The 26,875-nt window shown below is 39.4% G+C and overlaps 1 protein-coding gene across 5 annotated transcripts in view; it reads right to left on the bottom strand.

The window, feature by feature from the left end:
• The window catches only part of DGKH (diacylglycerol kinase eta), a 267,234-nt gene that overhangs the window by 51,140 nt on the left and 189,219 nt on the right, over positions 1 to 26,875 (bottom strand). For all 5 annotated transcript variants that reach the window (XM_075918953.1, XM_075918954.1, XM_075918955.1 and 2 more), the window contains 9 exons: positions 26,458 to 26,543; positions 24,174 to 24,273; positions 22,050 to 22,326; positions 20,395 to 20,523; positions 11,894 to 12,028; positions 9,275 to 9,392; positions 8,400 to 8,510; positions 8,165 to 8,261; positions 4,660 to 4,767 (listed from right to left, as the gene is read on the bottom strand). In XM_075918953.1, coding sequence (XP_075775068.1) covers positions 4,660 to 4,767; positions 8,165 to 8,261; positions 8,400 to 8,510; positions 9,275 to 9,392; positions 11,894 to 12,028; positions 20,395 to 20,523; positions 22,050 to 22,326; positions 24,174 to 24,273; positions 26,458 to 26,543 — 1,161 coding nt within the window. The remainder of the gene's footprint in view (positions 1 to 4,659; positions 4,768 to 8,164; positions 8,262 to 8,399; positions 8,511 to 9,274; positions 9,393 to 11,893; positions 12,029 to 20,394; positions 20,524 to 22,049; positions 22,327 to 24,173; positions 24,274 to 26,457; positions 26,544 to 26,875) is intronic.

Raw genomic sequence — 26,875 nt, 5'->3', positions numbered from 1 at the left:
AGACCAGGACCTAACACTGAAAGCAGATTTTGTAAGTTAGTGTGGAAGTGCCCTAAATTATTTTTTTTCTCTCTTTAGGATATTATATTACCCTCATCATCAACGGCATGCAAATGGCCTTACACAAAAATAGAACAAAAAGGTTATTCTTTGCCATGTGCTTCTCTTTCTTTTTCTGTTTTTAGCAACTTTTGATAAAGGTAAAAAAGCTAAACCTGGATTTAAGAAAAAAATAAAGCATTTCTTTCACTTCTGAAGTTATTTTTTAATAAGCAGAGATGACATTATTATGCCTGCTTCAGAGCATAACACAATAATCTATAATGGTTTGACTTTTCTGCTCTAGGATACAGACCAGACTACTACCTTGTAAAAGAAAAATCAAAATACTACATAGGATGAATTAACTGAAGAAATATCCCTTAGAGATATCAAGTAATTTAATGTGAAACTTTAGTTTTTTACACTTATTAATTTAGTGAAACTTTTGGAGTCCTCTGTAACTGGATGAGTGTCTTATTTCTGTGTTTTCTAAATTGATAGTTTGTGACTAGACTGTGCTGTCTAAATATGAAATGTTCTTTGTCTACTTTAGTGTACAGGCAGTCCCCGGGTTACATGGATCCGACTTACATCGGATCCCTACTTACAAACGGGGTGAGGCAACCCCGCACTAGCTTCTTCCCCCCAGCAGACCAGGGAGATGCGAAGCTAGCGCCCCCCTTCCCCCCCCCCCCCCCCCCAGCAGACCAGGGAGACGCGGAGTGGCTTTTCTCAGCAGACACCTCAGCTTGAGAATAAAGGACTGAGGGAAGTGAGGTGTGGGAGAATAAAACTGAGCTCTGGAGAAATGTTTGGCTAGAGTTTCCCCTACAATATGTACCAGTTCCGACTTACATACAAATTCAACTTAAGAACAAACCTACAGTCCCTATCTTGTATGTAACCCGGGGACTGCCCATATTTCAATTTCTTTGTGGTGAGATGTATGCTGTAATGCTCATTTTAAAATCAGTGAAAGCTGTTCTTATAAGTGTGTATAAAAATCTTTACATTTTAAAAAGTGTAATTAACTTCTACAATAAGGGCTCATGCAAGGACCTGAGCAGGGAAACAAGAGTATCCTGGACTGAAGAGTCATGCAATAAGACCTTTGCACCCCATGTGTAGAGCTCTGCAAATCTGCAGATATCCTATTTATATCCGCAGGTATCCATGGCTCATTTTTGCAGATACAGATGAGGAGGTGGATAAACATTTTGTATCTAGAACCTTGCAAGGGTGCAGATATTGGCTTTATATCAGTGAGAATCCACATCCTCAGATGTGGACGCAGATATCTGCAGGTAATTATTATGGATATGGATGCAGATACAGATACAAATTTTCTATCCAAGTAGGGCTCTACCTATGTGATCCATGAGCACCTGCAATAAACAGGCCAGTGAGTCATCTCTTTTTTACATTAGCTTGGTCTGATTTGGCCTACAAACAATGGGTCATTCGGGCAGTGATGTATGGTGACATAAAACAACTTTTTATATGACAGATAAATTCTCAATTGCTCATCTAAATCAATGCAAACTGATGCAAAAGTTCTTTATTAAATACTGGCTGCTAAGTGTTGCCTGCTAGTTTTGTGACGTCTGTAGGCATTATATTGGTTGTTTAGGTTATATCCTGCCTTATTCCACAAGACATGTTCCCTTCTTTCCTCCCACAGAGAATAGCAAGTGATCATTAAAATCTTGTGTATTCAATTCCATGCTTGCATGCCTTTTTAATCTCCTTTTTAGCAAGTGCACAATGTGCCTTAGTTGGCATGTGATCAGGATTCATCACTGAATGTGGTCTACGAATTGGATCATATGAATGTGGTCTACTGGTTGGATCATCAGCTTCCCTGACTTGGGTTGGATCTTCCTGGGAAATGCAACGTGAATGCTGATCCATGCCCCCTATCTTTTTAGTGATGCTCCACAACATTGCATCCTCTATGCAATATGACCTGCAGAGGATGCCTTTTTGAACCACTTTTTAATTCCAAGGCATACAGTGCCTGCCTGGCATAACACAGATGGCATACTCTGCATTTGGAAGGCACTCAGTTTGCCCTTTGCTTGTAATCAGTGGATCACTATCACTCCAGATTATCACTTTTCCATCTTCCCAGCAGTAGGAATTCATCCTGCTCACAAGTTGTGATGAATTCAATTTCCCATCCCCACTCCCTCACTGCTTGGTTTAAAAGTCCATTTAGCTTGTGTTTAAACTTTAGTATAGGGATGGATATGGTTACATTCTGATTTCTTTGCATGTATAATTCACTTGCATAACATTTCTGTAGCATGCTTTTTTAAAGAAAACAAAAGAAAAGCAAAGAAAAGAGAAAAAAGAAAAGAAAAGGAGACTCCTAAGAATTTAAATGTTAGATTAGCATCATCCCTTTTCCCCACAGGCTGTTTCTAATCCCCCCTGTTTTTTCCCAACTAACAAACACTCCTAGGATAACTCCCCATATACATAATTCAGTGAGACTGTTGTGGCAAACCTGTCTAGGCTCGCTGAGCAATATTTTAGGAATAAACATTGCTGTCAAAACAATGACTTTCTTCAGTTCAGATGAGCAGAACCAGCAATCTCTCAAAGACTGCCATTGGTATTGCTCTCTTGATCAGTCACCTGAGACAGCACTAAGAGCAGTGAGTTGTAAACCTAACCTCTCACAGAATAAATGTGTCACCTTTGTGACACATCTGGTTATGAGTAGCAGTAAGGTTGCACCCAGAGATACATGTGTGCTGCATACAAATATGATTGCTAGAACAGTTTCCTCTCTTTCTTGACCCTCTGTAAAAAAAAAGAAAAAAATCTCTGAACATAACCTGGATGGATGTTAGGAAAATTTCCATGCTGCAAACATGAATGCCATGTCCACAAAAATGCTAGATACCTTTACTCAAATGCAGCTGGGGCTGACTGCCATGCTCAAAGGACATGTATTATGCATAGGAAAAAGATTTCAAAGAATATGAAATAAAGGTTTTGATGAAGAAGAGGAGAAAGGGTGTTGGGATTGTGAACAGTAAGGTTAAGCACTTCAGGTAAAATATTAGGGGAAGTCTACATTAAAACACAGTCTTATTAATAAGTCTAATTTTAAATGACAATTAAATGTACAAAACCATGTCAAAGCAATGCTGTGATTAAGACTTCACATACACTAAATAAGGAAATTTAAAATTATGGTAATCCCACAGCAATCATACTAGATCTTTCGTGCATAACGTACACTTCAACAGTAAGAATCCCATTTGGCATACCCTCAAAGCAGTGAAACAGTAGTGTATGTAGTAAAGTGTCTGTGCAGTATAAAATCTGTCAAGAAAAAAAAAGGACCAGTCTGGATCAGTTCATAAGCTTGCTGGCAACAATATATACAACATTAGGGTTGCCAGATGGTTTAACCAAAAATACGGAATGCCTCCCTGCCCCCCCCCAAAAAAACACCAGGGAAAAAATTCTGTTGGGGAGGGGGAAGGGGGGAGACCAAAGTTGTTGAGCAAAAAAAAGGGACCCCAAGAGTTATTAAGCAATAAACAAATAAAGAAATAAAGAAATGAAATAAAACAGAATTAAAACAGCATGACCCCTTTAAGTGCGTGCAGAGTCAGAATAGGGATAGGAAGATGAGACGTTGAGCACTAAAATCCAGAGAAGGCATTGCTTCCCCTTGCTCAGGCCTTTAGGCTTTTTGCCGGAGGCCAGCTTGTTTTTTTGGTCGAGCCAGAAGGGAGCTTCCCTGCAGAACCAAGTAAGCAGAGGGCCCGGGGGGGCGGGGGGGAGCCGGGACCTGGGCCCAGTTGCTGAGTGTGTCGTAGGGTTGCCAGGTGTCCGGTATTTTCGCCTCCTGGTAGGGAAAAATACCCAGAAAATACCCAACATTTTAGGTGACCGGTATTTTCTGAATTTTTTACCAGACAGGAGGCAAAAATACTGGACTGTCCGGGTCAATACCGGACGCCTGGCAAACCTGTACAACATATGGACATGGAAAATTATAACTATTAAATTCTACCATATTTAATCCTTTCTCAAGTTGTTCTTTCAATTCCTTTTTTCAGATTCACCAGGCTACCGTCAGCTTTTTAAAGAATGGGAGCAAAATGTTGATACGAGCTCTGGGAATGATACTGTTGTCCAGCTCCCCTCACCCTCTACCTTTTTATTTGATACAGCAAACAGAAAAGTTTGTTTATTGGGAAACCTGGATTATTGCAGATCATGAGCCATAAAAGAGGAGAGGAATTGCTATTAACCTTCATCATTGTTTGAAAATGAGTGATTGCCTAAAAATTCTACTTTACAGCCATATATTCTTTAAGTATTGAACTCTATATGAAAATTTTGGTGACTTTAATGGGAGGGAAAGGAAATAAAAAAATTAAATGAAAATCAAAGTGATATATTTTCAATAAAATGGAAACATTTAATGCAAGAGAGCACACATTTAAAAAATGAAACTGCATTATAGAACAACAGTTTCCTGGTAGGTATCCAAGCTATATACCAGTATCATTATAATTACATGAGAATAATAGTGCAAAGAGCTTTTTGTAATTTTTGCTCCAAATGTTACTTTTATTTAGTATTACTTACATCATCCTCTTTGGTTCCACCCCAGAAATTAGTGCCACCAGCATAGCTTGGAATGTTTAGCACAGCTATGCCTTGAAGACTGGGCAGGGGGATATATTGTCCATCACACTGTAATGCATAAAAACCTATGTGAGAATGTAAGACAAATGACCTGATAAAATAATCAACCATTTCTAATACACAAAGCATTTTAACAAAGCCAGCAACGGAAGCTAAATATTAGTCTGTTTTTCTTATGCTGTGGAATAGCTCTATATGAATCTACTCTTCACACACCAATCAGGATTTTTTTCCCTTCAACTACAAAATATTTGAGCTAGAAATGTTTGCAATAGTGTCAAAAGGTAGCTCTCTCTGTCCCTTTGTAAACATTTGCTCAAGTTCTCAGCAGCAAACTATGACAATCTGTAACTATTAGAAATCCAGAGGCTTCATGTACTTTCACCGGAAGCATATGGGGTTGGCCACTGACAATGACAGGATACTGGGCTAGCAGGACTGATATGGGTTAATACAGTCCAGAATATCTATTCTTTTTTAACAAGAAATGCTACCAACAGTAGATAGCATCTTTTAGTTGCAATTTGGATCTCACCACTAGAAAAATAACTATCCTACTGAAGTGAAAAGAGGTCAAATGAACATGAAAAATATTATAAATAAATATAATATAAAATAAATTTATGTTTGAACACTGTATAAATATTAATAAAGTGTAAATGGTATGTAAAAAATAGGTAAAAAGATGATTACTACTTTCTTATACTATCTGGAGCACACTCCATTGGTCAGCCACATAATGACAAGAACCCATTGCAGCGTATCTTCTTGCTAGCTCTGGGATAATACTTAGAAAAAATTATAGTGAAAAACAAGAAAAAGTTCAAAGTGCAAATTCACTTTAAACTTGAGACTCCAGTGTATGCTGCCAAATTCAGCTCTCATTTTTTCATAAAAGGCCTCAGTCACCATTAGAATCCCTCCCTGCAAATGTATTCATAGTCCTGCTAAACTATTATTATTTAGGTAGCATCCAAATACGCTATAACCTTTGCTCAATATACAAGATGAACATTTCTTACCCTGAAGTGCGTATGATATAATCAGACAATGAAAGATGGAGGGAAAGAATTTACTATATAAATAAAAGAGGTGGAGTTAAGCAAAATATTGTTAGCACATATCATAGAATCATAGAACATTAGAACTGGAAGGGACCTTCAGAGGTCATAAAGTCCAGTCCCCTGCCCTCAGGGCAGGACCAAGTATCATCTAAATCATCCCTGATAGATATCTATCTAACATGCTCTTAAATATCTCCAGAGATGGAGATTACACAACCTCCCTAGGCAATTTATTCCAGTGTTTAACCACCCTGACAGTTAGGAAGTTTTTCCTAATGTCCAACCTAAACATTCCTTGCTGCGGTTTAAACACATTGCTTCTTGTCTTATCCTCAGAGGCCAAGAAGAACAATTTTTCTCCCTCCTCATTGTGACACCCTTTTAGATACTTTAGATATGCTTCAATTCATTTTTATATCTGCCTCAGTGCTCAGAACCATTCGTGACCAATTGCTATCCCAAAATGAAAAGGCTTCTTTCACCATTTCCCTGGTATGTCGCATTGTCCACTTATGCCAATTTACCACAAAAACAGACAGATGTTACTCGTGAAATTCCAAATGTGCAAAGTCTCCGCAGCAGTCCCTCTTTCTATATCCCTTAACTCCTGAAATACTTAAACAACTCTGGCTGCTTCTAAAAAATAATCCTTGAGTTAGTGGATGAGAACTAAGGATGTAAATACCCATTACAAAAGTTAACAAGTGAAATGATCAAAGTGGGTCTTTGCCCACGAAAGCTTACGCTCCAATACATCTGTTAGTCTATATGGTGCTATAGGACTCCTTGTCACTAAGGCTATGTCTAGACTGCAGGCTTCTTTCGAAAGAGGGTCTTTCGAAAGCATCTTTCGAAAGAGCCTCTTTCGAAAGATCGCGTCTAGACTGCAGGAGGATCTTTCGAAAGAGCAATCCGCTTTTTCGAAAGAGAGCACCCAGCGAGTCTGGATGCTCTCTTTCAAGGAAGCCCTATTTACATTGAAGAACGCCTTCTTTCGAAAAAGGAACTTTCGAAAGAAGGCGTTCTTCCTCGTGAAACGAGGTTTACCGCCATCGAAAGAAAAGCCGCGTTCTTTCGAACTAATTTCGAAAGAACGCGGCTTGAGTCTGGACGCAGGGGAAGTTTTTTCGGGAAAAAGCTACTTTTCCTGAAAAAACCCCTGAGTCTGGACACAGCCAAAGTGAAATGATATAATTTTAGTTTTTTAACCAGTTAATTGAGGGCTCGTGTAGAGCAACCAAGATCCTGAAGCAGGGCTGCTCCAGGCCAGGGCCCCTGAAGCCAGGGTCCTGACAGTTGGGCCTGCCCCTCCAAATAATCAGTTATCCCAGTAAGCATGATGTAAAGACTAATGCTTGCCAAGTAACCAGTTAAACGGTTAACCTTTTAGATCCCTAGTGAGAACAGAGATACAACATATTGAACCCACATCTAAAAATGTGGCTTAAAATGTATTAGAAGTATATGCAGTAGCATTTGTGATCTCCAATTTTATATTATTTCACCCTACCAGCAAATCAAAATATAAAAACTTGAAACATGAGACTATCTGAAGTATGGTATAAGATTAATACATGTGGCTATGCCACTTGCGAATTATAGTATATGACTGGTTCTAACTATTGAAAATGAATAATTTTATCTCACTCTTCAATTATATATATTTTATCACAGCACATAAGACTGATCATTATGTAAGACAATACTAAATATCAAACTTCCACTGACTTTTTTACTTCCAAAAATATTCAGAAATAATTATGAAAAGGTCAGATTTGAAAGCTAAAATATATCTTATTCAAAAGAAATGTTACATTTGTAGGTTCTTAAATTAGAAATCCACCCAGAGCACACATAATGTTCTTTCCTATCATCATCTTCACCAAATAAAGCACAATTTCTAGATAATTGCTAAATCCTTAGATAATGGAAATTTGCTTCTATTATACTAAACCATTCTAAAGACACTCAAGAGAAAGAGAGTTACAATAAATTAAAATTACTCCCTCAGCTTAACAGGTATCTTCATATAACATGAACTTCCATATAAAATATTTAGCACAAAGAAAAAGACAATGCATGTTCTTTCGTTCCTCATAGCGGTTTTCCTAATAACATATATGTTTTATTGTTGTTGTTGAGACCTACTCTCCATTCATTGTACCCAAAAAGCCTTCTAAAACCTCTCATTAGTATCAGTGGGAGATGTATTTTGAGAAAACAGATCCCTTAGAATCCACCGTCTCTTTAATAATACAAAAAATAATGACAGTGACAAAAAAATTTCAGAAATTAACGCCATACTTAGTTAATCCCCAGATACTGAACTATACATTTTAGTGGCGAAAACTCATCCAAATTGTAAAGAAAATAAATATTACCTCCAGCTGAACTTTTTGCTCTAAGTTCTTATAAGTCCTTTGCAGTAGCTCTTTGGTACCAAGCACTCCATACCACATCATGTTCTTTGTCCGACTCCTAGAAACAAGTAAATAAAAGTTCATATACTGATGCATGCAATTTGTTATATATTGTAGCTGTGGAAAGAGTCAAAAGTTATGGACATAAAATCAAGCAAGCAAAATAACAGAAAAAATTAATGCAAAACTCCATTACCGGCACTTTTCAGGGTGTTCCTCTCGTTTATTATTAAATTCTAATGAAATTTTTGCATCTAATCCAATTCCGAAATAGTTGTTCATGACACATTTTTCTGAATATCCTTCCCTGTGAAAAGAATACAAATATTTAAGTATCCAGTTATGAACTCATCTGATCAATTACTTTAGGGATTTGAGCTAGATTGTGGCTGGCCCTACCATAAGCATATGACTAAGGCAGGGTACAAAGCATATTCTGATTGATCCTAGATACTTATATGGCCTTCATCACTGCAGTACACCTCACAGACTGTAATGTTTTTAAACTCACAACATCCCTGGAAGACAGGGAAGTACCACTATCCCTATTTTACAGATGGGAAACTAAGGCACACAAGAAGTCTGTGACAGAACAATAAACTGAGCCTGTCCTTGACTGGTGCCATAACCAATGGACTGTCGTCCTGTTCTACAGCAGTCACAAAGTCTATGGGGTTTAAGTCACCTTAAAAGGGACAGAGAAGAGACAGGGACCTTACCTCCACACCCCCACTGAGGGCAGCTCGCTGATGGTGGTGGAGGTTGTGTGCTTCTACGGAGGGCATGCTCTGTGTGTGTGTGTGTGTGTCAGATAGCTCTATATGGCCCAATGCCTTCCAATGGTCCTGCTGTAGCAATGGAACTCTCCACTGTCTAACTTAGGGCCTCTGTCTAAAAGACACCACCTTGCTCTTTGAATTTACTGACTATTATCATGTATAAAAATTCTGCTTTAAGGTTCGTGTTATTCATTCCAGTGATTACAAAGTACAATTACCTAGAGAAATGGTTAAGAAAAAAGAGACTGAACCCCAACCCAGTCAATTTGAGAAAACAAGGAGATTTTCTTACAGAGAATCTGGATCAGGGTCAATAAACGGGGTAGCACCAAAGGGATCAATATTTGCAAGTAACATTTTGCTGATAATAGAACTCCCTGCAATAGAGGCAGCTAATCCAGCCCTTAAACCTGAAGGAGAAAACACAAACAAAACACTAAAAAACAGAGTCATCATAACTTCAGTGTAACCCATGCAATTTCGAGAATTAATATTGTTGATAGCCAAGCCCAGGATAGACAGAAAGTGCACTTTCTCGGATAGCTACATACATCACCTCTCTTTTCCACTTTCTTGAGCAGAAAGCCTGTTGAGTTTAATTTTGTGGTGGTTCACTGTCCACCATTGGAGAAAAAATTCAGGATTTCAATCCAAGAGTACTGAGGTTGGATCCAAGAGTGAGCTGACAGGTTGCATGGTAATTAAATGGCCCACCTAAAGCTACTGAAGTTACCACATTTTTCAGCTCTTTGTCCACTTGCCCAAGTCTCCAAACTGTTTCATTGTTTTGGGAGGAATTGTAGGGGCAGGCAACAGTAGTAAGACCATTGTACATGCAGTCTGTCAGCTCACTTAGAATCTTTGAGATATGTTGACTTTCTTCATTCAATTTGATAAATGTAAGATCAACCAGGAATTCTTCCTTTGATACCTTTTTACATAAGAGAGCTTCCCTATAAAATGTGTTTCCGCTTTGATCTCTTAGGGTATGTCTACACAGCAAAGTTATTTCAAAATAACTTTCAGGGTGGAAGGTCTCCCTCAGGGCCTCCTGGATACTGACAGCCCCCTGATGGACCTCCCAGATGGCAGCCTGCAGAAAGTGCAGCCAGGCTTGCAGCAACGCGTCCAAGAGAAGCACCAGAGAGCCCAGGGATAGCTCCAGCTGCATGTTGCAGAGTGCTGTGATGTTCCAAGTGTGGGCAGCTAGAGCATGCCGAGACAAAAATGCTTTGCTGTCCCTCATCGAGGTAGACAAGCAAGCAGGAAAGCCTGAGAACCGGCTGTCTGGGGGGGCGGGGCTTTAAGCATAGACCTCAGTTAGCCTCAGGCAGCAGCCCCACACAGTAAGTCTTGACCTGGTGCCCTGCCGGAACCGATTCCAGCCAGCCTTAAATGCGATTCAGAGTCCACTCAGTGTGGACGCGCTATTTTGAAATAGCAAAATGCTATTTCGAAATGCATTTTGTGTGTAGATGCGTTATTTCAAAATATCTTATTTCAAATTAACTATTTCGAAATAAGATATTTTGAAATAACGCTGTGGTGTAGACATACCCTTAGACAGAGAGGAAGGGACTGAAGGGAAGTGAGAGAAAGATAAAGTGAAAAAACAAACAAGTATGACTGGAAAAATGAGGATAAGTGGTCTAGAGAACAAAAAAGCAGTTCTGGAAAGGAGAGGAAACATAAGAAGTCAGATGGGATGGGTGGAAAAGAGAGACAGACAGACAGGTGTAAGAAAACAGAAATACAAGTTAAATAAAAATAAGTAAGGAAGACCATAGAGGAGACACTGGCAGAGAGAACTTAACTATTGAACTAAAGAACAATTCTTTTTTCTACTATGGGAAGGCTCACAGATTGATTAGCTTATATGGGCATGTCAGTGCAGAACTAATGTCAAAGTAACATGCACAACTGTGTTAAACTAATGAAGATAGAAATTTGCTTTCAAAAGCTTTTAATTAAATTGATCTACAAACAATACATAATTAGTTTCAATATTTATTAACACTTAGAATGAAAGTTCATTAAGCCAGTGTTTTAGCAATGATTTTTTGTATACATTTTTACTTTGGGATGTGTACAGATTTCCTAACTGCAAATGTTGCAAAGTACCTTTTCACAGTTTAATGTATGATATTTTTATTTATAGGAATGCCCACTAAGATTTTATTCAGCCAAAAGATAATTTCTCACCTGACTCTAACCCTTAGCCTCTCACTAAGCTAACACAGCCTTCATCCAGTAGGGTAGCAAGGTTCCTTTGACTCAGTTAGTAATGGAGGGCATTAACAGAGCCCTCCTCCCATTTCTGCTCCTCATTCCCCAAAACCAAATGCAAAGCTTTTGCAATGTATACGGTGCTTAGGACAGTGACCAGAAGCATTTTCAATTCACATACATTCTCTATTTGTAACATTCTTTGAATCTCTGGGTGAAAGGCACTATATAATAGGGATGTTAAAAGGCAGGTAATTTTGAATACGTGTAACCTGTAGGCAGCAGTGTGGAGGTGGCAGCCAGTTCCCCAGGAGCGGGACTGCAGGTAGGAGCTGGGGACAGCAAGCCGCTCCCTAGGACTCAGTGCACACTGAGACACAGCTTTTAAGCCAGATTCTGGCTCACACCAGCTCCCGTCTGCAGTCCCACTCTTGGGGAGCTGGCTGCTTTCCCCACGCTGCTGCCTCTGATACAGGGCTAGCAGTGTGTCTTAGCAGCCGGATCCCCAGGAGCAGGGCGGGAACCTGCATGTAACTGTGAATGTTAACGGATAAGCCAGCCCTTATTGTTTAACCATTTATATGGTTATATGCTCATATCCCTACCATGTAAATATAATGTATTACTTAACAACTAATTGTGACTATAGCAAGATGTTGAAAGTACTAGTGCAATTCAGAATTACCTGGGCAGATTATCCTGGTGTTAAGTACAGGGAGGTTTTCTTTGTTGGCTGCCACAGCTGGGACAGAGAAAGAGCCAGGATGAGAGGAAATGCCCCGACTTGTATGTCGATCTGGAGACCGTGGTGCAGTTTTAACTATGCCAAAAGAAAAAGAAAAAGAAGAAATAAAGTTAGAACTAAATACACACACACAAACTGTAGATACAAATCCATATGTCCTTATCTAAGATTCTGTGCCTCAACATATTGTACAAGCATGAGCTATTAATCTAACCTATTAATCCTCTCTGAGATCTCTGGAGAACCAAAAATATCTATATTGTTTTGTATTAATATTGGTGGTCACTCTGTATGTTTGCTAGGGATGAATTACATGCTATGGAGTTAAATCAGAAAGGATAGTTAAAGAAATCAAGCAGGAAAAATGAAATAATGCCCTAGATAAGAAGCATCCCAGGAGATACTCATACACCATAGCCAGAAATGTAGCTGTGAAGAAGTGGTCCCAACCTTGGTGATGTAGCTGTTTTTTAGAGATCAAAAGAAACACCTCTGTTAAAAGACCTGTTAAAAGAAAGAGAGTGGAGAGAAAAGGCTGTCAGCTGCTGCAGGCTGACACAGACTGACAGAGTGTCCAGGTCTGCTGAGAGCACAATGTAATTTGGACACCTTGACTAAGTCACATCTACTAAGGGGCTAAGAAAAATACTAGGCATAATTTTGACAGTAAGCATACAGGGTTGTTATTTTAAATCCACTTATTAGAGCACTATGCGCTTTTGGTAAACAAATCATCATTTATTTTAAAGAAACTTCTGTGTCACTACATATTAATACTGCCCACACAATGCTAGGTATCCCAACTGGCAATCAGGAGTTATAACCCAGAAACCCAGTCAAGACAAGAGATAGCTGGATCATGGTATCCACCCCAAAGAGAAGTGAACACTCACTCATGCCACAAAAATGTGCATTACAGAAAATGGGAAAGGATCTCAAAGGGGAAAACCTAAGTAGGGAAAACCTATAACCAGAAATATCCCCATTTCTGTATTTATTTCATTGATTTTACTCATGGTGAAACTCATATTAAGGAAGATCAAGTGATTAGCCCAAATGAAAATCCTCAGAGATATATAGAACAAGAACTCTGGAATTCCCAATCCCCATTTCAATTCATTAGGGTACAGGCTAATTTGACCATTGGAAAAAAAAAAAGCAGAATTAAAAAGGGAAAAATAAAAAAATAATATTAAATTTAAAAGATTTGCTATAATAGGAATTATAATAAATTATTTATTTATGTAAAAGGCCACTAACCCACACCAGAAGTTCTTAGAGTGCTATATAAAAATTCAGAATAAATCATAAACAAATAAAAACTGTTCTAATAAAACTAAAATAATTGAGATAAAAGGAAAAGATTCTAACAGTTGTGGTAATAAGTAATCTATAATTAGGGGTAATTTTTTTAAAAACGTTGGGAATAAACACTAGTTTTTACTTGCAGTTTAAAGGAAGAGAGTGGAGGAGCTCTGGCAAATTTAAAGAGGAAATACCATACTACTTGCTACAGTTCAGACAGATTACCTGCCAACATAAGGCCCTGATTCGGGAAAGCGCATGGAAGCAAATGTAAATATGGGTTTATATCCATTAACTTCAATGGAACTGAAGCATGGGCTTAAAAGTAAAGGGTTTTCCTGAAATGCAATGATGTTCTGAACTTAGGTCTAACACATAATCATGATATCAGTTCTAGGTGCAGGCTCAAAGAGGAGGTCAAATTTAACTAGACCTAAGAGATGGGAGAAGGTGCTTTCTAATTACTAGCTTTGCAAAATCAATATGGGATCTGAAATCTAAGATCATCACCAGCATAATCCCACTGTCTTCAGAGTATGATTTCAGTGACACTTGGGCAATATCCTTCATGTCAATTGAATTACACAGGTCTGACTATATTGCTGGAATTTAGTACAGGCAGTCCCCGGGTTACGTACAAGATAGGGACTGTAGGTTTGTTCTTAAGTTGAATCTGTATGTAAGTCGGAACTGGCATCCAGATTCAGTCGCTGCTGAAACTGATCAGTTTCAACAGCGGCTGAATCTGGATGCCAGTTCTGACTTACATACAGATTCAACTTAAGAACCCCAGGCATCCCCAAGTCAGCTGCTGCTGAAACTGATCAGCGGCTGATTCCAGGAAGCCGGGGGCAGAGCAACTCTGCCTCGGGCTTACTGTAGTCAGCCGCTGGTCAGTTTCAGCAGCGGCTGACTTGGGGACGCCTGGGGAAGAGCAGCTGGGGTGCTGCTGAGTTGTTCCAGTAGCGCCGCTCCTCGGCGCTACTGGAGCAACCCAGCAGCACCCCAGCTGCTCTGCCCCAGGCGTCCTGATTCAGCCACTGCTGAAACTGACCAGCAGCGGCTGAATCAGGACGCCTGGGGCAGAGCAGCTGGGGTGCTGCTGGGTTGGTCCAGTAGCGCCGAGGAGTGGGATTGGCACAGGTGGGCAGCCCCATCCGAGGAACCTCAGGGAATCCTCAGTGGCAGTAGGACCAGCCCCAGCAGCAGGGCAGGATGTCTGGGTGGTCCCTGCCGGGGAATCCCCAATGGCAGCGGGGCCAGCAGTGGCCAAGCTATCCCAGCTGGGAAACCCGGGGGAGCATTAGCAAAGTCAGCGACAAGGCAGGGAGTTGCAAGGAGAGGAGTCTGGGATTGGGGCAGCCAGCAGGGGAGCATTGACCTCCCCTGGTCCGGCAAACTTCTTGGTTTGGGACAGCTCAGGTCCCAAGGGTGCCGGACCAAGGAGGTCCAACCTGTATAAATGGAGAGATACAGTTAAACTACTGCAACTCCCCATGAAGACACTCTTATTCCAAAATAAGAGTGACTTTTCCCATTTTAGCTTAAACTGCTTCTAAATCAACATAAAAAGGAAAAAGACACACTTTTAGGGTATGTCTACACTACAGCGTTAATTCGAGCTATCTTAATTCAAAATAGTTAATTCGAATTAACGCGTCTACACACAAAATGCAGTTCGAATTAGCATTTTGTTAATTTGAAATACTGCATCCACACTGACTGGACACAGAATCGGATTTAAGGCCAGCCAGAACCAGGTCAGGCAGGGCATCAGGTCAGGAGTGTCTGTGTGTGGCTACTGCCTGAGGCTATGTGATGCCTATACTTAAAGGGACCCACCCCCCACCTCCTGGGCAGCTGGTTCTCAAGTTTCCCTGCTTGCTTGTCTACCTCGATGAGGGACAGCAAAGCATTTGTGTCTCTGTATGCTCTGGTTGCCCTCACTTGGGACACCATAGCACTTTGCAACATGGAGCCGGAGCTGCCCCTGGGCACTCTGGTGATTCTCGTGGAAGTGTTGCTGCGAGCCTCACTGCACTTTCTGCAGGCTGCCATCCCGGAGGTCCATCGGGAGGGCTGTCAGCATCCAGGAGGCCCTGCAGGAGAGCTTCCTCCCTGAGGAGCACTAAGAGCCTCCCTGGTGTGTTCCATTGGGGGCTTGTGCCTCATTCCTCCCGCCTTCCACCTACCCTCCCTAACCCCCCTTCCTGATGTCAAATAAAAACACATTTCTTGCCCAAAAACCCTCTATTGACCAAAACTGGGGTGGGAATGAGAGTGGGAGAAGGGAGGGGGAAACCTGGGATGAGGGAGCTGGAAGGGGGAGGCAAGGGGAGGAAGGGAGAGGAGAAGCTCAGGGTTGGGGGTCTTGCCAATCCAACTTGATTTTCATGCAAACCTGCTCCTGGGTTCGCATGTGGCATTTGGTGGCCAGGCTGGCAGCTATCCTGCCATAGATGGCTGCGTTCCTCTGTCTGCTGCGGAGATCATGGATGTTGGGGGCATCCCCCCAAACCTGAATACGGTCCTCCCTGTTCTCCGCCCTGGACCAGGAAGGCGACCGCCTTCTCCGGGCCCTGGCAGACTCCTGGGAGCTGGCTGACTGCTCCTGGGGTGCAGTGGAGGGCTGGCTGCCAGTGGTTTGCTGGCTCATGTTTTGGGGCAACTGGGTTGGGGCAGTGACTGCTGGACCTGGGCCGGCAGGTTTGGAGCTGGCGCAGGCACTGTGGCCAAAGTCTGCCCCTTTAAGGGCTCTGGGGCTGGGGAGAGGGAAAAGAATTTTCCTGGTTTGGCTGAAAGTGGCCACCAGGGGCAACTGGGAAAGGCTGGAGGCCAGGTAATTCGGACTAAGCATCTACACAGCGCTTATTCCAAAATAGCTAATTCAAGTTTGGCGTTACTTCTCGTAGAATGAGGTTTACCTAACTCAAATTATTAATTTAATTCGAAATAGCGGTTTGCTTGTGTAGACGCTATGGAAGTTAATTCGGAATAATAGTTGTTATTCCAAACAGCTGTTATTCCAAATTAACTTTGCAGTGGAGACATACCCTTACAGAATAAAAGTGTCCTCTTAGAGAGTTATACCAGTAAAACTAACAGTTTCAATTCATACTTGCTGTATACTGGTGCAACTTCATGATACTCTATATATTTTTGTTGGTCTCTAAGGTGCCACAAGATTACTCGTTTTTAAAGTTACAGACTAACTCTGTACCTCTCTGAGACTTCTTAAGCTAGTAATTGACAGTGACTGTCAACAGTGACATCAAGAAACTCAGATGGGGGAAAGAGGAATGAGGCAAAAGAGTTTCCAGTTGTTGGGTTTTTGTAAATTCAAGAAAATATTGACCTTCCTCTTGCAAATCCAAACTGAACTCAACAGAGGAGAGAAAAACCTTTTGAGGTCCCTTGTCTCTTGACATCAAAAAGCTTTGTAAGGGAAACAGTTAAGAGCTGACCATTTCTTAAAGATCACAAAGCCATGGAAGTGATCAGCAGAAGTAACTGCTAACAGAATGCAAGAGAATGGATCAATAAGATGTCACACCATGCAGAAGAACTACACAGTCTATCAAACTGTCAGTGTTAAAAAACAGTGGATATAGCAAAGAGGAAAGGATGGAAGAGAGACACTTAGCCACGATCAGGAAGAGATCAACTAGTGATCATGGAAAGAGCAATTTTGTAGCACCTATTGGCTTGTAACATAGCACTTCTGTGTGCCTGCATAGCTCTTGTACTGAAAATGATCACACTCCTGATGAACTGGAGAGGAGATGACAGAGTTATTGTATATCAGGGGTGGGCAATAATTTTTGACTGGGGCCACTTCAGAAATGTTTGAAGTGGCCCTGGGCTTCCCTGGAAGGGGAAGGGCCTCAGGCAGGGTGGAGACAGGACACTTATGTGCTTCCCCACACACAGACCCTGATTGGTCTGGGGGTGGGGGAAACAGAAGGGCTTCCGCAAGGCAGATCAACTCACTTGGCAGACAAGATCTGGCCTGCAGAGACCCTTTTGCCCATCCCTATTGTACATGCTCAAACTACTTCTACTTTTTCATAGCCTAAGCCAGGCTGAACTCCAGGAACATGGAAAAGGAAAAAAAAACAAAACAAAGAAATCAGCTGATCTTAATATTTTCTCTCATCATTTGTACTATCACGGTTTCAAAAAATTCATAGAATATATATATTATAAGAAACCAACAGTTAATATAATCCTACACATTACACACAGAACCGTGTGAAAATGTACAGCATTTCATAAGGGTGAATTATTATGCGGATCAACTGAAGAGAGCACAAAAAAAAGCCATACAAATTATTCGAGTGCTGGAAAAAATGTCTTTTTGTGAGAGATGCAAAGAGCTCATGAAACAAAGACCAAGAGGTAAGTTTATTATGGTATATAAATACCTTCACATAAAGAAAGCACAGAGTATCAAATCTAGAAGAGAATGTCAGAACTAGAACCAATGGTTAGAAGTGCAAGTCAGATAAATTCAGATTAGAAATAAAGCACCACGAAGGTGATTAACCATTAGAACAAACTACCAATTAAGCGATAGATTCTCCAGAATCCTCCAAAATTAAGCTTGAATACCTATTTGAGTAAATTTCAAGACATTAGGTCCAACACAGGAGTAACTGGGGGAGGGCCAATAGCCTGTGATATACAGGAAGTCAGATTATATCATCTAATTGTCCTTTCTGGCTCTAAATTCTAATAATTCATTAACTACAACAATTATAAGATAATGATGTCGGAGGACATAATATCAACACAAAAACATGATTCTCAGATATGTATGACAAAACACTATCCTTAAGTGCTACAGAGCTAACAGAAATAGAGGTGGAAAACGATATCCAAATTTTATCGAATTAAACATTATTATCTATTTAGACTAAGGTAATTAATGCATGGAAAATATTACTTTCATCAAGTGACTGAGAACCTCAGAGGATTAACAAATAATATTCAGAACACAATTATCTTTCACTTTGCATAATGCTACTCAAAAATTCACAGTGCTATTCTTACAACCCATTCTCTCTGAACTCAGGAACAAGAGAGATGCATTAAAAGAATAATCAGCAGAAGAGCTGCTCTTTATTTGACAGATGAGACCCCTGGAGATAAGCTACAATAAAAATAAACTTTTGCTGTTCATGTTCTGATAAAAACTAACGCAGCTCCCATGGGTAAAAGTGATGTTTCATTGCAGGTAATTGAATTAATGTTTCATGGTTTCTCCTGAAACACACATCTCCCACTGACAATATTAACATGTATTCCACTCACACACTTCAAATATATGAATACCAATACCACTTCCCAAGAATTACCGTAGTATTATTCAAGGAAGCAATGGTTGTTTGATAACAAACAAGTTCAATATTGTTAGCCATTCCTAACTGACAAGAATGTTTATTGACCAATAAATCAGCAAACGCTAACTACCACAAAGTTCAGTTAAGCTTCCTCTCTCTGTTTGTAATGAAAACCGAAATAATGAGAATGTTCAAGTCTGTACATGCTATTTTAAATAAAGGTCTGTACATTTTTAAATGCTGTAGTTTTGATATGTAGCTCTCCATTATTTTACGAGACGCATTAGTGGAAATACAAATTCAGGACAAGTTTTTTTGTAAATGAAAGAAGAGACCTAGCAAAATTAAACAAAACGTTATTTTTTCTAACATAATAGAGTTGCACATCTCCAAATACCTAAATTCAGCCCATTTCTGTTCATGTAAGGCAATGGGGAATACCACAACATGGTACAACCCCATTCTAAAAGTAATTCCTAATCCCAAATAATCAATTAACTAATAATACAAAGAAAACAAAATTCTAACTTTAGTTCTTTATTATATTTAAAGTTTAAATGTAATGGTCATAAAAATTTCCAGCCTTAGAGTCTGAAATCTCTCAAAAGAGGCAAGAGCCTCTCTTCGTGCACTAATCCTGATTTAAAATGAACCGCCTACAGGGAACAAATTTAATCTCGATATCCATTCAATCCTTCAAAACTCTAGCCTCTCTGGTAGGTGTATACTTATTGCTGTTAGTGCCAATCTCAGTAAAGTACCTCCTGATAGTCCGGCATATCCGATAATCCGGCACCACCTAGGTATAAAAATGTATATACAATGTTTTTAACCCTTTTTATAGTAGCACAAGCACTGTCCAGCATCACACAATGCCAGTGGCAAACTGACTCGGTCCCGTCCGGTTTTGCTTGGTTCAGCTGCTGCCGCTGCTGCCTTGTGACTTGTTTTTTGCCGAAGCTCACTCCGTAGGCTCTTGCCATTTTGATGCCGGACTATAAGGAGTGCCGTACAATTGGATGCCGGACTACTGGAGTTTTACTGTAATACGGCCCAGATTCCAAAAGGCATGTTCTGGATTCTTAGCACATCATCAGCCCAATACCCCATAAAGAAACAAAGGTTTGGAAAGATACACATATAGCAAAAAAATTAAGTTTGGATTGTGAATATTTCACCCAGTAAGTAGCATTAACAGAATGCTATATTTAAAAAAAGACAAACATTCAAGATATTTTAACAATTAAGATTCCAATATCATATTAAATTCACCTGCATCCCACCTATGAATTAAAGACTATCAGCAGCTTACATTTGAAACTAAAATCTGTCTTGTCAAGAACATGAATTCTAACAAATGATCTTGAATTTTCTCATATTAACCTGCATTGATCTTTTCAACCTATATCAGACCCAGGAAGGCTTCATAGCTGTTTATCAGGAAGGTGTCAAAACAATAGGACAGACGCACAGGATGCCTCCAAAAAGTTAAAAGTTTTGCAAAAACAACAATCAAAGCTTACAGCACAGAACCCCACATTCAGGCTTCACACCTGTTTCAACAGCCACTACTATAATAAGCGAAGTTCAAGGTGGTTACTATTAAGAGATGTATAGAATAGTTCACTCAGATAGAATACTTTTTTCTCAAAAAGCAAAGGTTGTATACGTGCATCAAAATCAGGCTAATAATGGAAGCTGTGTAACCAGTTTATCTATGTCTTTAGTAAAGTCAGTACTTTGACTTCATAAAATTCTAGCAGTTTTAAAAAAATTTACTCTGGATTTACTTACTTGTCTGAGATTCATATTCCTTTGTATCTTCCTCTTTTTCTTCTTCTTTGGATTCATCCAATTCCTTACTATAGTCTACAGAGGATTGATTCGCTTGTTCTTCAGTATGAGCATTCTGTTCATCCACAACTGAATAGCAGGAGGAAAAATAGTTAACATTTCTTCAGAGAAAATATGCATGTGTAAAGTTTCTATAGAAAATTAACATCCTACTTCCGTCGTGCTAATTTAGGGCACACAGATATTAAGAAAAGGACTGTTCTGCCTAATTAATTCAAGAGCAGTTTAACAATCCTCTGCTTCTGATAATGGAAAAATTAAATTGAGAGGTGATTCATTCACCACCATATCAATAATAATACTTCAAAAATGGAACTCTATGGTGGTTTGGCAAAGCTTCCTGCTGATAATTTTCAGTACTTTTCTTTTTGAAGGAGAAGAGTTACAAAAGTAAGTAAAACATATTGCATCAAAAATCTCATCTTGTTCAGTTATATGCTATTTAGTTGAGTCAAATTTCCTAATATCACTGTATTGTCTGAGAATATTTTTATCTAATTTTCAAAATCCAATTTGTGCACGCAATCAGGTACAGTGTACAACTGGTCACCTGCATTCACAAATACTCACAGTAAATTGTGAGACAGTGCAAAATATGTACATAGCTACAAGTACATTTTTGTAAATCTAACTACTTTTAAAAACAGGAGTTTTCTCTTTTACTTGAGAAACTCTGAATTACATTTCAATGATGTAGCCTACCTATGCTGTGAACCTGAAGATAACACTTGGACAGTGTGACATCCTGTCCCTTTTGTAGTAAACATATAGTGATATACAACATATGAAGCCACACATTTAATCAGAAAAAATAGGAGCAAAAAACCCCATATGCAACACAGGTAAATTAACACAACTTTTGAAATTAAAAATTAGCTGTCAAGACCTTGATTTTTTGGCTGCTGCATGCAAGCCAGTCCCACTGAAACCTGTGGAAACTGCACAGATGTAGAACCTGGAAAAGGGTCCCTGAGTTCTGGTGATCATTTATACCATCTTACGGCTACTTTGAACCAATTTTGGCATTGAATTTCTTCATTTTTTAAGAAAAATAATCCTGCAAGCTAAATTACACCACAATACTTTTCTATAAGAAAATAATTTCAGTAACTGGAAATTTAAAAAGTAGTTTTAGTGCAAGATTAAGAAAAATAAGAATGCCATTTTTTTCTGCAAACTTAAAAAAAACAAGCCCAGCACCCAAGCATATGCACTTGTAATCTTCTCAGGAATCCAGATCAACATGACAAAAGGAGCAAAGAAAGTAGTACTTGGTAGGGATTTCATACATTGTTGAGTAGATCTTCAATAGCCACTCCCTTTGACAGCAGACAAATGGAATTATAAGGACTCCATCTTGTCCATCAGGTGGCACAGAAATGAATATGGTATAAAGATACAGACAAACAGATATATATACTGCCTCTCTCTAGATATATATGAAAGGTGGTATTCTAACATGTGGCAAATGGCTTATAACAACCATATACTGAATTTACGTAAGCATATGGGAATCAAGTTTTAATAATGGAACTTTATTCTAGCAGAAACAGTGACATTCTGTGGTTAACAAGCAAACTCTTCCTGATGTGCACCTTTTTCTGCTTGTTCAATGATTTGCCTCACTGCTTTCTTTAAACTGTTTGCCCGCAGCATTAACTGTTCTCTTGGTTTGAAGATTTTTGGAGTGGAAGACTTTGCAATGCTCTCTGTTAACTGTTCCTTGTTTTCAGACAAAGATTCTTCACTTGAAAACTCCTCAACTTCTTCCTCTACAATTGGGGGAGTGATCCGTGGTAGAATGGGTGTAGCTTGGGCTTCGGTGTGAAGAGCCTGGAGCAATAGGTCTAGCTTCTCATTTAATTCTGAACACTAACAAAGTTACACATACAAACAAAAAGAAAAAAAATCACTTAAGTGAGTGTCAGTTCAAAAGTTAACTATCAGATTGTAGTGTGAGAACCTAAAAGTCTATGCCAGGTTAGTAACTTGTTTGGTGCAGGATTTTTTTTTTTTTTAATTCTTCACTAAACACTATTTTAATAGCTTTCTATTTTGCTTAAGCGTATGGTGAAGAAACAACATCAGGGACTGAAACACAAAGACATAACTGTACAATCACAAGGTCAACAGAATAAGTACTTTTTGCTTAAGTAATTTTTTCTTTCTAACCCAGTCTAGATCAAGGGTCTGTGATCTCAGCCTGGCCCACTATATGTACTACTGTTCCCCCTCATCCATTTATTTTCTCTTTGCAGTCCCATTGCTTTACTGCAGTTAATTGTATCCCTTTTACAGAAAAGTCAAATTCTTACAACAGTATATTTCTGTGAATGCCTGTGGTTGTAACCATGCATTTTACTTGCTCCCCCCAATATATGCCTAGAATACATACTGATTATTAACTGAAAAGTAAATAAATACTGTTTCAATTGATATGTTTTTCAATAATATCAAGTCTCAATTATTTAGCTTACCCAAAAGAAGACAGATGAGATACGATTGCTATGTACACCAGAAAGTTAAATACCAGGGAGGGAGAGGAGTTATTTAAGTTAAGTGCCTATGTGGATGTAAGAACAAATGGCTATTAACTAGACATCAGCAAGTTTAGGCTTGAAATTAGGTGAAGGATTTTAGCCCTGAGAGGAGTGAAGTTCTAGAACAACCTTCCAAGGGAGCAGCAGGAGCCCAAAATCAAACTGGCTTCTAGACTGAACTTGATACGTTTATGGAGAGAATGGTAAAATGAGATTGCCTACAATGGCACGTAGCCAATCTGCAACAGCTAACAGCAAATATCTCCAATGGCTGATGATGGAAAACTAGATAAGGAGGGCTGTGAGTCACTAAAGAGAATTCTTTCCCAGGTGTCTGGCTGGTGAGTATTGCCCAAGAGCTCAGAGTCAAAATTATCACTATATTTGGGCTGGGGAAGAGATTTTTCTCATAGGTCAGACTGACAGAGAAACTGCAGTATGGAGCAAAGGTTCCGTGCAGGTTTAAAATAGTGTAAATGGTGGACTCTCTGTAACCTGGAGTCTTTAAATCATGGTGCGGGGATTTCACTAACTCAGCCAGAAGGTTAGGGATATATTTTAGGTATGAGAGGGTGAGGTTCTGTGGCTTGCAATGTGCAAGAAGTAAGACTATATGATCATGTAGGTCCCTTCTGACCTTACAGTCTATGAGTCTTGTTTTTTATTTTGTGGAATGGAAAAGAATATAAGGCATCTTTGGTAAATTTAATCAGAAGTTTTATAATGTAAAGTTGGTCCCTTTATTGGAAAGAAAAACAACTTATAGCCTCTGACCTCACTGAGAACAGTGTCAGGTCTCTTGAACTAAGGATGTTAAGAGGCAGGTAACTGTCTAATCATGCAGTCAATACAATTTAGGGAGCAAGGGAGCAGGTGGCACCATGGAGAGGGTGCTGGGGGGAACCAGCTTTTAAGCCAGCTCCTCCTATCACCAGCTCCTGCCCCCCCACCTTGCTGCCTCTGATAGAGAGGCAGCAAAGTGGGGTATAGTGAAATGCAAGTAGTTGAGTAGTCGACTTGACTACGGGTAGCCTGGACTTATCAGGTAGTTGACCATTTGCTTACATCCCTATCCTGAATTACTTTTGAATTAAAATACCAAGTATCCTGAATTAATTTAATTTTCATCGTATTTTAAAAACCTAATAGTAGCTGAAATATGTAAAAAAAAGTTCTTACTTTAATGGCCATGACATCAGCTTCTTCTGCATTTTCCATTGTTTTTTCATAGGTCTTCCCTATTTTGGCTACAAAGTCTTTTACAGTTTCACATAGTACCCTTTGGATAAAAAAGAGGAGTAAAATAAATAAATAAATAAATAAACTGGCTGGATCTTTTAATATTAATTATTGGATGTATTTTGTTTTAATTGCTAACATATCTTTGGTTTTCTTACTAAAATTCCACCAAACTCCCATGCTTCTTTTGCTTGAGGACATTAAGAAAAGTTATAGCAAGAGTTTTAAAATCATACACTTCACATGTTTAAGTAGACATTCCAATACAATTATAGCCATTTCTCTCCGGGGCACAATTGTAGACCATTCTGGTTGCAAAGAGAACACCATAAAATAACTTTTTTAAGTAGTTATATATTTTTTCTTTGTAAGTCTCCAGTGCCCTTTGGTGCACATTGGTACCCTATTCCTTTCTTCTGTTTACTCTTCTGTTTCTAACTGAGATGCCATTAATGGGGCCATTTTAATTTGTTGTCTTGTTTGAATACCTTTTGTTAACAGTATCACCAACCATACCAGCAGAGTTGTTCCCTCTATGGACTTAGCCCCAACCTGCAAATCCATGTGGGCAGACTCTTACATTCATGCAGCCTTCAGTGAGAGTCTATGTGGGTCCCCTGGTCTGCACTGGGGCAGTTCCCACCTCTCAAAAGTGTGCCCTTCTGGTTGGGTGTGTCTTTCAGTCCTGATGACCCCTGACAGTGGTTCCCAGATGGTTTTTCAGCCCTCCAACTGTATGTGAATCGGAACAGACCACTTCCAGGTTATACTGCCCACAAGGAGCCTGGTCTCAGTATCCCTCAGCTCATGCATCTCTAACCCTACTTGGGCTCAGATTTTAAGTAGTGTTGACCCAACGATGGGGTTATATCTCCAGCGCTTCCTTTCTGGAGATACCACCTTCTTGTGAGCCAGCCCTGCACTCTGCTCTTACTCAGTCCCAGCAACCAGCCACAAACTCTTCTGGTGCTCCCTCAGTCCTTGCCCATACTGAGATGTCCATGGTACTGATGCTCCTTTATACAGCAAGAAGCACACTTCTCTCTTCTCCAGTTCCAAGCAGCAACTGACTGCTGCTATGTTCTGTAGCTCCTCTTTTAATTCCCTATTGGGCTTTACATTATCTACATCCTGCAGCCTCTCTCATTTTTGGCTTCCCTGCAAAAATGTAGGCCACTTGGAGGACTTCTTTTCAGATTCTGCCTGGGATAGAGTATGGCTGGACCTTGAGGCCTCCAAGCAGTGGGCTTCTGAGACTAGCCCACCTCCTCACAGGGTCCATTTATAGAGTTCTCAATGCAGGATCAAGGCCATTGAGCCATATTCTGCCCTGAGATATACCTGTCCAAATGATAATGATGTCCGTGAGCTTTCATTACTATATTTGAGAGAAGAATTTGCCTGTTCTGAAGATCCAGAGCAAATTTATGTGTTGGGGCTTGAATAAATACTTAATATTAATTGTGTGTAGTTTCAATTCTCAGTGATTAAATGGTGGATCTTAAAAAGGGAGTCAATAATTAAAATCCAGAATTCTGATTATCTGGTGCACACACATTTTAAAGGTGTAGTACGTAGACTGTGCTGATATAAACTGCATTGTAATCTGTAATGACAGTTGCATGCAGTCTTGACTCTGTCAGTCAACTGGCAAGGCCCCCTTTTCCTCAGTAAAGTAAAATGGAATATTGTGATTTCATATAGGAGCCATGATTTCTGGAGAAATGAGCCCGCACATAGAGAGGTGTTCAAATTTGGGATAAAAATTCAGTAGCTTGAGCCAATATTTAATTATTTTATATAGAATTCTGCCATACAGCTGCAGACTTCTATTTCCACATTAGATATATGAGTGCTTCTAACAGACTGAATATGAACAACAAACAAACTGTAAGTAAACTGGATCTCCTTTATGCAAAAGTAAAAATATGGCTTATGTTTTAACTTAATATACTAATGTCTTAATTAACTGAATGATTTTTTTGCATTACATGAGCTTTAAGATTTTTGTGTGATTGGCTTGTTTTAATTACATTAACACATATAATACAACATAACTATACAAATAAACCAACTGTACATTGTAACATATAAATCAGGATACTGTTAGGTCAAACCAACTGATGAAAAGTCAGAAGAAATTTGAGCTTATTGGAAGGTTTATAATATGAAGATGGAACACAGCGGTTATCCTACACATTATACATCAAAATCATCAACTCACTTGGCAGATGATATGACAACTGAGTGCTGATCAGAATTAAGGATTTTTGTGAGATGAGCAGCAACTGAATCCTCATAAGCAGATATCTGAAAATGCAGCAAAAATGAATCTTCATATTCCACCTGTGTTAGTATTTAACACAAAGCGGTAATTATCTTCCCAGATAAATGGGATTACTTCCAACATATGAGATCTACACTTAGTGTAGGAAGGTCAGAGACCTCCCTTCACTACACTTAAATATTCAAAATCACAGTGACTATGAAACATTGAATTAGAATTCTCTCTTTTCTGGATAAAGAATGAGTGATAGTTATTTCTGTGCTAAAATCCAATTAAAGGTTTCCTTGAAGTTATCATCCTCCATAGCCAACAATACCATCATATTTTCCCAGATGATGGTCTGAAGAGATTTTAG

Source organism: Pelodiscus sinensis, chromosome 1 (genome assembly GCF_049634645.1).
Source record: "Pelodiscus sinensis isolate JC-2024 chromosome 1, ASM4963464v1, whole genome shotgun sequence".
Classification (NCBI taxonomy): domain Eukaryota; kingdom Metazoa; phylum Chordata; order Testudines; family Trionychidae; genus Pelodiscus; species Pelodiscus sinensis.
This window is presented reverse-complemented; position numbering and strand designations above follow the sequence as displayed.